The sequence below is a fragment of the Pelobates fuscus genome, chromosome 7 (genome assembly GCF_036172605.1).
Source record: "Pelobates fuscus isolate aPelFus1 chromosome 7, aPelFus1.pri, whole genome shotgun sequence".
In the NCBI taxonomy this organism is placed as follows: Eukaryota; Metazoa; Chordata; class Amphibia; order Anura; family Pelobatidae; genus Pelobates; species Pelobates fuscus.
The window spans coordinates 128,424,150-128,439,827 of NC_086323.1; the positions used below are offsets into that span (position 1 = coordinate 128,424,150).

Below are 15,678 nucleotides of genomic sequence, written 5' to 3' on the forward strand. Positions count from 1 at the left end.
TAGAAAATTATGATATGATGAAAATAATGGTATCTTTAGAAAGACCCTTTAGTGGCGAGAAAAACTGTATATAATATGTGTGGGTACAGTAAATGAGTAAGAGGACAATTACAGCTAAACACAAACACAGCAGAAATGTAAAAAGAGCCTTGGTCCTTAACGGTAAGAAAATTGAAAAACGGTCTGGTCACTAAGGGGTTAAAGGGTCGTTTATTGTTTACACTTTATTGCAAATTCTATTTCAGTTAGAATTTCTTATCTCCTGCTCTATTAATAGCTTGGTAGGCCCTGAAGGAGCCTATGTGTAATTAAAGGTCAATTTACACGGACAATACATCTATTTATTTTATTTTAGTCCGTACTTTTGCTGCTAAAAGGTCATATTCGAATAAAGTTTACTACTTTGTCTCCACCACTCCTAAGGTGCAACAACAACCTCTTCCATCAGTATCATGCTGACGTGTATCGCTATCATGTCCATTCCAATGCTTAGCGTAGAAAGGCATTGGAGACAAGATGCATATGTGTGGCAAATTGCTGCACTCCTCCAATCAAATACTGCTATGCTTAGGTCGTTTAAGCATTTGTTCCTCATGAAAACATCTTTTGACACACATTGAAATATGCTTTGTACATTATGATTGCTGTCTAGTAAGTAACAACACAACTCAAGACACATTGACAAATTACCATATATACTCGAGTATAAGCGGAGTTTTTCGGCACATGTTTTGTGCTGAAAAAGCTCCCCTCAGCTTATACTCGAGTCACTGTCTGTATTATGGCAATTTACATTGCCATAATACAGACCAGGACCGCCGGGCTCATTACAAGCCTGGCGGTCCTGTTGGGGGCCGGAGCAAGCTGTTACTTACCTTTACAGCAGCTCCGGTCACCTCCGTTCAGCAGCTCCATTCAGCTTCCCCAGTGTAAATATCGCGAGACCCGTGGCCGTCAGAGTGTTGCTACAGGTTGCCATGGCAACGCTCCACGCAGCACGCACACCACGAGATTTACACTGGGGATCTGAACGGAGCGGAGGTGACCGGAGCTGCTACAGAGGTAACAGCTTGCTCCGGCCCCCCTACTGAACAGCCAATGCCACTGGACCACCAGGGAATCATATAGCCCCCTCCCTGGCCAGTCAACAAGCAGGGAGGGGGGCTAAAAAAAAAATAAAAAATTAAACAATTAAAATAATAATTATTATAAAGCGATCATTTAATCATTCTAGTGCCTGATCCCTCTAGTAAAGGATCCTGGTGTGCAGTATTTTCTTGCATGGGAGGGAGGGGCGAGAATGTTTCAAGCCCAAAAACAGCAGAGTCTTTTAAATAATAAAATAAAGTATTAAAATAATAATATAAAAAATATTAAAATAATAATAATGTAATTCTCCACCCAATTTACACACACTGCATTCACACAAACACACACATTCTGCCTTTATTATATACACACATTACACACAAACACACTGCATTCATTATATACAAACACACACAAACTGTAAATAAATATTCAATTAATGTAATTTTATTGGGATCTAATTTTATTTAGAAATTAACAAGTAGTTGCTGCATTCCCCACCCTAGGCATATACTTGAGTCAATACGTTTTTCCAGTTTTTTTGTGGTAAAATTAGGGTAGGTAGGGGGGCGGGGCCTGACAGCCAAGATGGCCGGTAGCACTTTCTAAGAGCTCCAGCACAAACGAACAAAAATAAGCAATTAATTATGGAATCGACACTCAAAGAAGCCCGGGCTGACCAGAGAACGAAGCAGAAACTAACTGGGACCATGGGGAAACCCGTCCCTTACGAACAAGCCATAATTCCGCCTAGTTCTGAACGGGGCCATGTGTATGGGGGAGGCGGCCGATCCCCCGGCACAGAACAGGCGCCTGACAAAAGGCTCACAACAGCCCTGCAACCCCCCCCCCCCCCGACCGGTGGGGGATATCCCGGTCCCCGCTAGGGTTACTTACTGCAACACCGCCCATATACCCACAAACGCGTCCAGAGATCAGCGCTCCCAAGGACCGACAGTCCTACCGCACATCGCGGGGGGGACACATCAACACAAGGGAATGACCCTCGTCTCAGCTTGCGTTGGGGCAGCGGAGCGGCCGCAGCTCTATCACTGCTGAACCACCCGTCGCCTGCGACGATGCCATTCCAAGCGGAGCGCCAATATGGCAGGGGGACTGGACTTGCCTAAACAGGTATCATCACTACCACTGAAGGGGATCGGCTGATCCTGTGGCTGGACTCGAAATTAGACCTCTGGGTTACCTGCTATGGACACTACGTGCTAGAACAAATACACAGAAGACTAATTTTCTTCAAGCTTACAACTGCTTATACCACCTTGCCCACCTTAGCCTTAATGTCTATATGCCAGTCAGGCTTTTCTAGAATGCCATTGATGCCTTTGCCTGTATAATTTAACAAATAGTATGTCCTTTTGTGAAACTGTTCTGCCTGTTTTTTTTTGCCTCTTTTTAGTTATCAAGCCGAGATGGTCCAAACACTTTGGGCACATTAAGATAACGTCAACTTAAAATCTGCATTAATTTTATGAATAGCACCCAGCGGCTACCAAGCTACAGAAATAGATATAGTTTAACATGTTAATAGATTTACTTATTTTAGACACTGTTATCGCTAGTCTTCTCGATATGTTTAACATGTGCTTACTGCCATCTCATTATCTGACATACCATGTTTCTGCTTGTTTATTACTCTTGAAAAAAAAAAAAAAATGTTCGTTTTTTCTTAATTGCCACAGTACTATGTCTCTTGAAATGCCTGTAACTATTATCGTGGCATAGTAAACCTGTCTGTCAAGCTTTTGCACAACAAAACTAAAGGATTAAAAAAAATAAAAAATTAGGGTAGGTGATATATTCGGGTCGACTTATACTCGAGTATATACGGTAATTCATAGAGTTGCACAAAAATATTTAGGCAAAGTTTAGTGCCACTAATAGTATGGGGTCCTGTAAGTGAAGAAAGATCAATAGAATATAGGTATAACAACATACAACAAAATTAGAAGACCAATACAAAACAGTGAAAAATCTTTGCAAATGAATCAGGGCCCCATCTTGGGTGAGGGAGTCCATCAGTATTTAAAGCCTCCCTGCATAAATGGTTTTAACTCGTTGACCAATTATATGCTTTGGAATTTGGACTTATAGACTGAGATACGCCCACAGGGCGACCTTTAAATACTGATGGACACAGACCGAAGGACGTGATCTAAGGAAGCCAGGAGTTGGCGAAACTCTTCATCACGCCTTGCATAATTACGTAAGCACACTATTACGCCACACGAAAGACGTCATCAAACTCCGCCCACCGGTACAAACGCTACAGCCGTTCAACCCAGAAGTGCCGGTGTTGCGTCACTTCCGGTATAGGATTCTGACAAGGTATAGAGATCTGATAGAACACCGGCTACTGGTATTACTGAGGACTCTTCGCAAATTCATCCGAGAGACTGGTGAGACGGAGTATTCTGAGACATGTGTTAATGATTTTAAAGAATAAAGTTTGTTTAAATGGATTTCGACTGTCCATCGTTTTGCTATATACAAGGCTGGATATATATTCAACGCGCATATGTAATCTGGTAATCTGCTTAATTTCCTTTTATTGTATTGTGTTTTTTGGGTGTTTTTTAGGAATGTATCCACAGTAAATCTTCATTGCACTCAGTTGCATGTTAGGGAAATAAAAAGTCCTGTATGGAATAACGTTTATGAAAGTAAACAACTACTGAGCTTTATTACTGTAATTTAACCAGAAAAAAAACTTACATGAACAGAAACATACAAACTGATAAAGCTGTCAAAACTGAAGCTAGACAGAAAGAACATGAAGATGATGATAATGCTTAAATACGTTTATCATCTATAAAGGTAGCAGGATATGAACAGTGTACACCGATGAAGATGCAATATTACCAGGGACGATGGATTGCAGGGGTATTCATTTTATATATATATATATATATATAGCCAATTTAAAATATTCAAAATAAAATTAAATAATGCTAGAATAAACTGGCTGTCTCCACCTTGACTCCCTGTCAATCAGTTTTTTTTCTTTTTTTTTTTTTTTTTACACCATTCAACATACTGGAATTGGAGAAACCAAAACAATGTTTAGGGATCTTTTCCTCATTTGCATTGTGTGCCGGGACTAAACACGATTGCAATAAAACTCCCATAATCTTTAAAGGGGCACTCCTGGCACCATAACACCTTCATTTAGATGGCGTTGTTATGATGCCAAAACTGCCTAAACTGTCCCTTTAATTTACATTTTAAAAGTAAACAGAGCGTCACATGACAAATCTTTGTTAGCACAAGTCATTGTCAATGTTTTAATTGTTGATGTAATTTCCAGACAACTGGAATACATCTGTAGGAAGTAGAATAACAATGAAAAATAAAATGTTGGATAACAGAGTGAGCAGACAGCTTGCACTAGGTAACATAGGATGGACTGTAATAAGGTGTTAATGGGACACAATAGGCACAGTAACTGATCCCCATTGGTTTTAGTGTATTAATAAAATTCTTGATATAAAATTTGTTTGCCTCCATGCTGCCTGTGCTGTGTTATTGTAGTGTTTTTCATACTGTGCTGTGTTGTTGTGGTGTTTGTTCATACTGTGCTGTGTTGTTGCGGTGTTTGTTCATACTGTGATTTGTTGTTGCAGTGTTTGTTCATACTGTGTTGTTGCGGTGTTTGTTCATACTGTGCGGTCTTATTGTAGTGTTTGTTCACACTGTGTTGTCGCGGTGTTTGTCCATATTGTGTTGTTGCGTTGTTTGTCCATACTGTGTTGTTGCGGTGTTTGTTCATACTGTGTTGTGTTGTTGCGGTGTTTGTTCATACTGTGCTGTGTTGTTGCGGTGTTTGTTCATACTGTGGTGTGTTGTTGCGGTGTTTGTTCATACTGTGCTGTGTTGTTGCGGTGTTTGTTCATACTGTGCTGTGTTGTTGCGGTGTTTATTCATACTGTGCTGTGTTGTTGCGGTGTTTGTTCATACTGTGTTGTGTTGTTGCGGTGTTTGTTCATACTGTGCTGTGTTGTTGCGGTGTTTGTTCATACTGTGCTGTATTGTTGCGGTGTTTGTTCATACTGTGTTGTGTTGTTGCGGTGTTTGTTTATACTGTGCTGTTGCGGTGTTTGTTCATACTGTGTTGTGTTGTTGCGGTGTTTGTTCATACTGTGTTGTTGCGGTGTTTGTTCATTCTGTGTTGTGTTGTTGCGGTGTTTGTTTATACTGTGTTGTTGCGATGTTTGTTTATACTGTGTTGTTGCTGTGTTTGTTCATTCTGTGTTGTGTTGTTGCGGTGTTTGTTCATATTGTGCTGTTGCGGTGTTTGTTCATACTGTGTTGTGTTGTTGCGGTGTTTGTTCATACTGTGTTGTTGCGGTGTTTGTTCATACTGTGCTGTTGCGGTGTTTGTTCATTCTGTGTTGTGTTGTTGCGGTGTTTGTTCATACTGTGTTGTTGCGGTGTTTGTTCATACTGTGTTGTGCTGTTGCGGTGTTTGTTCATACTGTGTTGTGTTGTTGCGATGTTTGTTCATACTGTGTTGTTGCGGTGTTTGTTCATACTGTGCTGATGTTACACTATGTTGCTGTGAAATGTCATCAGCTGTAATCTCTCTCTCTCTCTCCCGCCGGGCATTGCTCCCACGGGGTACCCGCTCAATCTCGCCAGCCAATCAAAAAGCTCCACCCTACCGTTAGCCACGCCCACCGCTGGCACCTGCTGACCCACGTGACTCACGCTGCCATTGATCTCCGGTAACCGATTAAACTATTTTGGAAATTTGCGAATATCTCGGTCTTCACTACCGGACGCCTCAGGAGTGTCGGTGCTGGTGTCCGCCATCTTTTACGCTCCTGATCGAGCAGCGTTACACAGTTAAACCGCTGGACCCTGGTTTCCATGGTGACCGGAGACTCCATCCCGGCTGGACCACTTCAAGTTCCACTGAGAATGGTGGTGGTGGGGGGGGTGTTTATATGTGTTAATCTATTAATTCACCTTAAAGTAGTTTTCATGTGAGTACATAATAATCTGCTGCGATATTTATGATTCTGGTGACTTGCAGGTTTGCAACGTTGTTAAAGTGTCAGCAGTTATTTCAGTCCCCCCCCTCCCCCTATTCCTCTTGCACTTGGTATCGCCTGGAACCCGGAAGAGTGCTTCCTGCTGGGTGCAGCGTGACTGTAGAAGCAGTAGGAGCAGCACTGGAGGCAATGCAGTGATAGAGTGACACATTTGTTGTTGGTCCCCCAGCACCCTCCAATGTGGAGCAGACATTATCTATTGGATGCTCAGGTGGGACCTCTGTAGAAGTCTGCAAGATAGGAGCCATTCTACCTCCTGGGTTACTTAAAGAGGGGCCATTGATTTTGGCTGGCTCTGGTCATTGACTGAAAAGGTGAGAAGTTGCTACAAATCCCACCATTTAAAGAAAAGGAAAAAAAACAACTTTAAAAAGAAATCCTATATTTATTTGAAATGAGTTCTGTCCCAGAGTGGGTGTTGTTGTCCCTGATTGCTGCCCTGATCGCTCTATTGTTACTTACACTCTTTGGAGTGGCAGTATACTCAGGACTACTAACAGAAGTAGAGGTACGAGCGGGTCCCCCACCCATCCGTGGGGTGGTTGTGGCATACAAATTCCGTGTTGGACCCTATGACGAGAGTGGGAACTTGTACACGGAGAATGTCAGCCTTGCACCAAAGCTTGTCTCCATTGGGGTTTACTACGACAATCCAATGAAGGTGAGAAAAAAAAAACAGTGAAATCTTTTTGAAGGCTGTTTTATAGTGTTATGTTTACTAGTAAGTTTGGCGTATTTAACTGAATAAGTACATTTCAAAATATAGGCCAAAAGAGGTGCACTGAAATCATATCCGCTGATTTCTGTAACTTAATATTTTGGCCTAAAATTTGACATTCTCTTTAAATTCCTAACAATTTGTAATTTATTGAATAGCTCTCAGCATGTTATCTCCACTACATGCTTTGAGTATTCGCTTTCAAAGGAAATTTAGAATATTCAGGGTTGACCGTGTTCTAATTTGAGAAGCATATGATGAAAAATATATACAAGCTTACCTACGCCACCATGTCGATGATGATGATAATAATGGCAGTTTATAATTCTCCTTCTGACCATTACCTGTTCGGATAATTTTAAAATAATTTCACTAATTAATGCGACTCTGATTAAGGTATTTAATTTGCACAACTTGGCATTTGACAGACATAACATTTCCAGTCCAAACAGGACAACTAAATTTGGGCCACAAAGGCACTTAACTCTGAAACGTGTTGCATAGCTTTCTTTACTACCTATGTAGTTCTGCACACTTTTAGGATAACCTTGTCCATTGGGGTGTGTGACCCAAGTATGACCTTGGCATTGTTGGATGTGGCTTCTAGCACCATACGAGGAAACAGATGCCATGCATCCACTATTACTTTTCCCAGCAGTTTCACTAGAACAATCTATAGTTTAACTTGTACCACTTTAAATGAAGCAATTTGTAATGGTTATATGAATCATTAAATGTACGCAACTAAATTTAAATTAAAATACTACAAGGGTACTAACTTCTTTAAAAGTTTTCTCTAATTATTTTTCTTCCCACTTGCTTTATATCCCAGCATAATCATTAACTGCGTTCTAAGTATCAAAGTGGTGGGGGTGATGTGTTGAGGGCATTGAGGAGAGCAAGGGACAGGTAAATATAGCAGCAAATACTCCAGGGAAAGAGACTTGCTTATAGTAGCAGATGTGCCCTTGAGGGCAGGTAAAATATCTCATTGGGTTAAGTACTTTCGTAATAGAACCCAGGTGCATCAGAAAATTAGTGCAGCTGCTTACTTGTAATGTTGAGAGCAACTAACAAATTATTGCTTTACTAAAGCCGCAGGTCTGTATAGATGGATAGGCCTTTCTAAAACCAGAAGTTATACCCGCTGACAGCTTCATTTTGGGGGTATTTTTTTCATAGTTTTTTCTTAAGAGCCTCCGTGATCATTTTGGTAATGTCCATTACTAGTCTGGTATATCTGAATTCCAAGGCTCACTGAGACTATTTATATATAAACAGGTAGTAAAGTGTACATGTATACATTGTGTTTATTTGCACATCTGCCCAGTGTTGCCCATAATACTCCTGTAAAAGCATGACCTCAAGAACATAGAAGGTTCTGTTGGGAATCAATAAGTCCCACCCTTTCCAGATTTTGAACAAGAGCTTGTGGATTTACTTGTACTTTTGTATACAACACACATAATTTAACTGATACACACGTTTTGTGTTGAGACTCTATTCATTCAGTGAAAAATTGAAGCAGATGGGGCACTGTGGGTAAATGGTCGAGTTAATCAGATCTATAATCTAAAGGTACATGTATTCCTTGCATTGATGCATTATTAAAGGGACATTCTAGTCACCAGAACCACTTTTAGGGCAAATAGCAGTGTAAACAGGGCTGACGCCTCCATAAAGCGGCACAGGCAGCAGGGCGATAGAGCAGAGGGGCGCAAAACTCAGAATCCCCTGCCTCTGGCTGGGGACTCGGAATCTTCTAATTACCTGTCTCCCTGCAGCCATAATACGGCAGCAATTAAAGTCGGCCGGCCTCTCCTGATGACGTCAGTAGGAAGGGGAGTGACTTCCTCTGCTCTTCTCCCAGACTCCCCAAGCGGATGGGAAAAGAGCAATGAAAGTCCCTCCACCTCCTCCTGACGTCATAAGGAGAGGCCGGCTGTGTTTTCTGATGCAGGCTCCAGCTCCTCTCTCACTTTTTCCTGGCCCAAGTTAAGCCTTAGGGGGGAGTGGCTGAGGCAATGAGACACACCGGGGGGAGTGGCAGGGGGAATGAGACACACCGGGGGGAGTTGCAGGGGGAATGAGACACACCGGGGGGAGTGGCAGGGGGAATGCTACACACCGGGGGGAGTGGCAGGGGGAATGAGACACACCGGGGGGAGTGGCAGGGGGAATGAGACACACCGGGGGGAGTGGCAGGGGGAATGAGACACACCGGGGGGAGTGGCAGGGGGAATGAGACACACCGGGAGGGGTGGCAGGGGGAATGAGACACACCGGGAGGGGTGGCAGGGGGAATGAGACACACCGGGAGGGGTGGCAGGGGGAATGAGACACACCGGGAGGGGTGGCAGGGGGAATGAGACACACCGGGAGGGGTGGCAGGGGGAATGAGACACACCGGGAGGGGTGGCAGGGGGAATGAGACACACCGGGAGGGGTGGCAGGGGGAATGAGACACACCGGGAGGGGTGGCAGGGGGAATGAGACACACCGGGAGGGGTGGCAGGGGGAATGAGACACACCGGGAGGGGTGGCAGGGGGAATGAGACACGCGGGTGGTGCTGGTGGCAGGGGGAATGAGACACGCGGGTGGTGCTGGTGGCAGGGGGAATGAGACACGCGGGTGGTGCTGGTGGCAGGGGGAATGAGACACGCGGGTGGTGCTGGTGGCAGGGGGAATGAGACACGCGGGTGGTGCTGGTGGCAGGGGGAATGAGACACGCGGGTGGTGCTGGTGGCAGGGGGAATGAGACACGCGGGTGGTGCTGGTGGCAGGGGGAATGAGACACGCGGGTGGTGCTGGTGGCATGACACGGGGGCTCGTGGAATGAGACACCGGGGGCAGCTGATTGAGACACAAGGCGAGGTTGGGGGAATGAGACACATGGGGGTGTGCTAAGGGAATGAAACACATGGGGGGGTGCTAAGGGAATGAAACACACGGGGGAGTGGCTGGGGGAATGAGACACAATGGGAGGTGGTGCTGGGGGAATGAGACACAATGGGAGGTGGTGCTGGGGGAATGAGACACAATGGGAGGTGGTGCTGGGGGAATGAGAAATAAGGGGGTGCTAGGGGAATGAGACACAATGGGGGTGGTGCTGGGGGAATGAGAAATAAGGGGGTGCTAGGGGAATGAGACACATGGGGGAGTGGCTGGGGGAATGAGACAAATAGAGGGTTTGGGGGGAATGAGGCACACGGGGGGGCTGGTGGAATGAGACAAATAGAGGGTTTGGGGGGAATGAGGCACACGGGGGGGCTGGTGGAATAAGACACACGGGGGCAGCTGAGATATGGCGGTGCTGGGGTAATGAGACACATGGGCGGTGCTGGGGTAATGAGACACATGGGTGGTGCTGAGGGAATATGAGACACATGGGTGGTGCTGAGGGAATATGAGACATGGGTGGTGCTGAGGGAATATGAGACATGGGTGGTGCTGGGGGAATGAGACACAATGGGGTGGTGCTGGGGGAATGAGACACAATGGGGGTGGTGCTGGGGGAATGAGACACAATGGGGTGGTGCTGGGGGAATGAGAAATAAGGGGGTGCTAGGGGAATGAAACATGGGGGAGTGGCTGGTGGAATAAGACACACGGGGGCAGCTGAGATATGGCGGTGCTGAGGGAATGAGACACATGGGTGGTGCTGAGGGAATATGAGACATGGGTCGTGCTGAGGGAATATGAGACATGGGTGGTGCTGAGGGAATATGAGACATGGGTGGTGCTGAGGGAATATGAGACATGGGTGGTGCTGAGGGAATATGAGACATGGGTGGTGCTGAGGGAATATGAGACATGGGTGGTGCTGAGGGAATATGAGACATGGGTGGTGCTGAGGGAATATGAGACATGGGTCGTGCTGAGGGAATATGAGACATGGGTCGTGCTGAGGGAATATGAGACATGGGTCGTGCTGAGGGAATATGAGACATGGGTCGTGCTGAGGGAATATGAGACATGGGTCGTGCTGAGGGAATATGAGACATGGGTCGTGCTGAGGGAATATGAGACATGGGTCGTGCTGAGGGAATATGAGACATGGGTCGTGCTGAGGGAATATGAGACATGGGTCGTGCTGAGGGAATATGAGACATGGGTCGTGCTGAGGGAATATGAGACATGGGTCGTGCTGAGGGAATATGAGACATGGGTCGTGCTGAGGGAATATGAGACATGGGTCGTGCTGAGGGAATATGAGACATGGGTCGTGCTGAGGGAATATGAGACATGGGTCGTGCTGAGGGAATATGAGACATGGGTCGTGCTGAGGGAATATGAGACATGGGTCGTGCTGAGGGAATATGAGACATGGGTCGTGCTGAGGGAATATGAGACATGGGTCGTGCTGAGGGAATATGAGACATGGGTCGTGCTGAGGGAATATGAGACATGGGTCGTGCTGAGGGAATATGAGACATGGGTCGTGCTGAGGGAATATGAGACATGGGTCGTGCTGAGGGAATATGAGACATGGGTCGTGCTGAGGGAATATGAGACATGGGCCGTGCTGAGGGAATATGAGACATGGGCCGTGCTGAGGGAATATGAGACATGGGTCGTGCTGAGGGAATGAGACACATGCGGGTGTGCTGACGGTATAGGGGGTTGTGGGAATGATCATGAGACCCACAGGAGGTGCCTGTGGCTGGGGAATGAGTCCCGGGGGGAGGGAATGAGTCCCGAGGGGAAGGGGGGGGAGGGAATGAGTCCCGAGGGGAAGGGGGGGAGGGAATGAGTCCCGAGGGGAAGGGGGGGGGCTGGGGGAATGAGTCCCGAGGGGAAGGGGGGGGGGCTGGGGGAATGAGTCCCGAGGGGAAGGGGGGGGGCTGGGGGAATGAGTCCTGAGGGGAGGGGGGGGCTGGGGGAATGAGTCCCAGGGGGCGGGTGCTGGGAGAATGGAGGGTTGTGGGAATGAGACACACGAGGGAGCGCTGCGGGAATGAGACACACGAGGGAGCGCTGGGGGAATGAGACACATGGGGAAAGTGCTGGGGGAATAAGACTGGGGGGGGTTGGGGGAATGAGACACATGGGGGGTTCTGGGGGAATGAGACACATGAGGGTGCTTGATATGGGCCTGACTGCTTCACATACGAGGGTCCTACATTCCTGATATAACAGTGCTGGGGGAATGAGACACATGGGGCGTGCTGGGGGAATGAGACACATGGGGCGTGCTGGGGGAATGAGACACATGGGGCGTGCTGGGGGAATGAGACACATGGGGCGTGCTGGGGGAATGAGACACATGGGGCGTGCTGGGGGAATGAGAGACATGGTGGTGTGCTGAGGGAATGAGACAAATGGTGGAGTGTTAGGGGAATGAGACACATGGGGGAAATGAGATACATGGAGAGGATGGGGTGGACACAAGCTGACATAAATGGGCTGGGGGATAACAAGACATGGTGCCCGGGGGGAAGAGACTCGCAAATGAGGGGGGGGTGGGGGGAGGTTACGTACACCCAGATTGGGGGAGACACAAAGGGGCTGGGAAAGGGGCAAAAGAGACAGAGGCTTTAACAAAACCCATTAGATTTTAATTGTCAACTAAAACAATTCAGATAACTAAAATAGTCAAAAGACTATGTATGACTAAAACTAAATAGAAATTTGCTGTCAAATTAACACCGGTTGAAGTGTTCATGGTGGTAGGAGTCTATATGTGCAGCGTTTTAGCTTGAAATGTGGAAAAACCTGCATTTGTCTCCCATCCTTCCTTCACTGAAGCCCTCTACGACCCACCTCCCTATTCCTTTATATATAGGAGTGGGACATTTACTTGATAGCCACGCCCAAAAATGAGAGGGGACCATGAGCGTCAGACGGATATCTACCAGGATCCACAGACAGACACACCGCCATATCAGTTGCCATGATGTCATAAAAGGGGCATGGCCACATCACCTAACACAGAACATGCCAAATTTGTTTGGCATCTAGGAGCCAGCTAAAAAGGTTAGTAGCCAGTCATTTTCAACAAGAAAAATTCAATTCTTAAAGGGACACTATAGTCACCAGAACCACTACAGCTTGATGTAATTGTCCTGGTGTCTCTAGCCTGTCCCTACAGGCTTTTCAGAGTAAACACTGCCTTTTCAGTGAAAAGGCAGTGTTAACATTGCTGCTTAGTACCACCTCTAGTGACTGTCACTCAGGCGGCCACTAGTGTGTCTTGGGTCACTGCTGCACTGTGCAGCACCCTCGTTCAGGGTCTCCAAACTCTGCATGGAGGTGCAGAATTTTCCCATAGAGATTTATTAATTCAATGCATCTCTATGAGGAGATGCGGATTGGCTCATTTGCTGCGCATGCACAACATCCTCCCAATGCTTTCCTAAGGTAAAGCATTGGTATAGCTGAGATCATAAAGATTGATAATCTCAGCCATGGAGGTTGGACCAGCCGCGGCGAAACTGGCACGGCGAGGGAAAATCGGGAAAAAAGGTGAGTAAAACACCTTCCTAATGTGATCGGAGGGGGCAGGTGCCTAGACGTACACGCGCACACTCTGACAGGCTCACACACTCTGACAGGCTCACACTACCTTTGGGAGAGCTGAGTGGATTTTTCTCTGGAGTCCAGTGGGGCTGCTCTCTTCCTGCGTGCAAGAGAGCAGTAATCTTACTGCAGCTCCAATCTGCTCCCAGCACGCGCTCTGTAATGATGCCAGGGCCGGAGTGACGTCATATTCCGGCTCCTGGCATCATTAAACGGTGCGAGGGAGCAGATTGGAGCTGCAGGCAGAGTACTGCTCCCTCGCACGCCGCCTACAATGCCCCCGCTGGCGCATCCATGCTGCTCACGGCTCCAATATACCCTGCCGAGCTGGCAAATCCTTTGCGTCAGGGTGAAGTTTCTAGGTGCCATGGTGACCTGGCGTCTGGGATTTGTCAAGCTCTGACCTAACATCAGGAACAGTGGCAAAGGTGTCTGAGGGTGTTTACAGATGCAGAGCCCTTGAACGCAGGGGTGTCGATTAAGGTTTCATTACATTACATCCTCTCCCAACCCACCCAAAGAATCGCCAATTGGTTTCTAGGTTTAGAAGGGAACCTACTATGAAGTTTCTTGACTAGCAGGTGGGCAAGAACATAACTGGAATTAGTTAAAAATCTTTATTCTGAGACGTGTCCTTTTCCAGTGGACCATATGTTGTAGCCTGCCTCTAGAGATGTGGGAGTCAATTTCTTGGGCTTCATATTCCTCGTGATTGTCAACTAAAATAGGAGCAGGAATGGGAGGATAGGAAAATCTGTTATAGATCCGGGAAATATGGAAGGTATTAGAGATACGAAGGCTCTTGGGTAGGGCCAACGTGTAAGCCACTGGATTTATTTGAAGTATAATACGATATGGTCTGATCGGATTCTGAGTGGACAGCCAGACTGTCCACAAGCTGGAACGAGGGTGCAGCCTTGTCAGTAAGCTTGTCTCTTTTAGCGCCGTACTAATCGATTCAGGATGTCCCTAACGTACGCCCATAGGGACATTAGATAAGCCAGATGATTGTATAGAGCAGGAATTTCATATACAGAATCTCCTGCATCCCCATTCGTTTTGTAATGATACGCAAAGGAAAGCGAGAGCTAAATTCAAATCTCTTTACAAAATGTAGTCCAAAACCAGGAGATGACTACTGCTTTAGCAAACACTTTGGCACGTTCAGCAGATAATGGTAACTCAGGATGATAGTGAAACCTTGAGACGAAAGCAAGTTTTGGGGGGGTAGGGGCAAGGGAAGGGAATAGAGGGACACTATTATGTTAGAAATACAGCTTTGGGATACTCCAGTCCACTCCAGTTAAGTCCAGTAATACACCTAACTATCTCTTCTCACTTTGCCTTTGCTGGGATTGTTGTTTTGCTGAGGATTCTAACTACCGTGACAGGTTGTTCCTGCAAATATTGCATGACTAACATTCAATGTCTCCACACTCTACATGGAGACACTAAAGATCTATTGTTGCAAAGATCCTGTCTCTGCACTCTCTCCTATGTAAGAATGAAGACGTTGCCTATAGCGATACATTGCTATAATGCATTTCTGTAAGGAGATACTGATGGGGGCAGCACAGCAGTTGCCATACATATGCAATAGGCCATCAATGCTTCCTTATGGAGACGCATCGGATTGGCTGAGATCATCAAGGGGTGAAGGCAGCGGCAGGACCTGCGAGGGGTTCTTTTTAAGGAGGGTGGTGTAAATCTAACTATAAAGGAAATTTTAACATTAGAAATACATGTTCTGTACATGTACATGAACAAGTCTATTCAGCAGGTGTTTATAAAAAGTAAATATATATATATATATATATATACTTTGCTTCTCTAGGGCAGTTGATATTCTTCATTATCAGAGAGATAAGTAAACTTTTTCTCTGCACTACGAATACTGGGATCTAGTCTGCAAATCCCATGTTCTGCTTGGCTGTTGGGATTACATACTTTCTGTAGACTTATAATATCAGTAATTGCAAAATAAAGTTGTGTTTTTTTTTTTAATTGTGAAGCAATTCCAAGATGGCCATGCCCACGCAGTGATAATTGTGGCAAAATGTCTTGTAGCTTGGTTAGCTGTAAATATAATATGAATCTCTAGGGATTTTTGGGGAAATTGTATTTATTCTAATGTATGGAAAGCCAGTGTTAACAACCGTGTCCTTTATAAATAGAGTTTAAAAAAAATAAAAAAAATATCACAGCCTGTCCTTGCAGTGTATGCACCTACACCATTCAAGTTGTTTTATTTATTGCAAGTGTTTTGTTTTTTGCTCTGT

General features: G+C 45.9%; 1 protein-coding gene across 1 annotated transcript in view; it reads left to right on the plus strand.

The window, feature by feature from the left end:
• The first annotated feature begins 6,405 nt into the window (after positions 1-6,405).
• Positions 6,406-15,678, plus strand: part of TEX264 (testis expressed 264, ER-phagy receptor) — a 30,815-nt gene continuing 21,542 nt past the window's right edge. Inside the window, exon 1 of the mRNA XM_063427479.1 lies at positions 6,406-6,822. Within this exon, the coding sequence (XP_063283549.1) occupies positions 6,556-6,822 (267 nt within the window). The 5' untranslated portion in view covers positions 6,406-6,555. The remainder of the gene's footprint in view (positions 6,823-15,678) is intronic.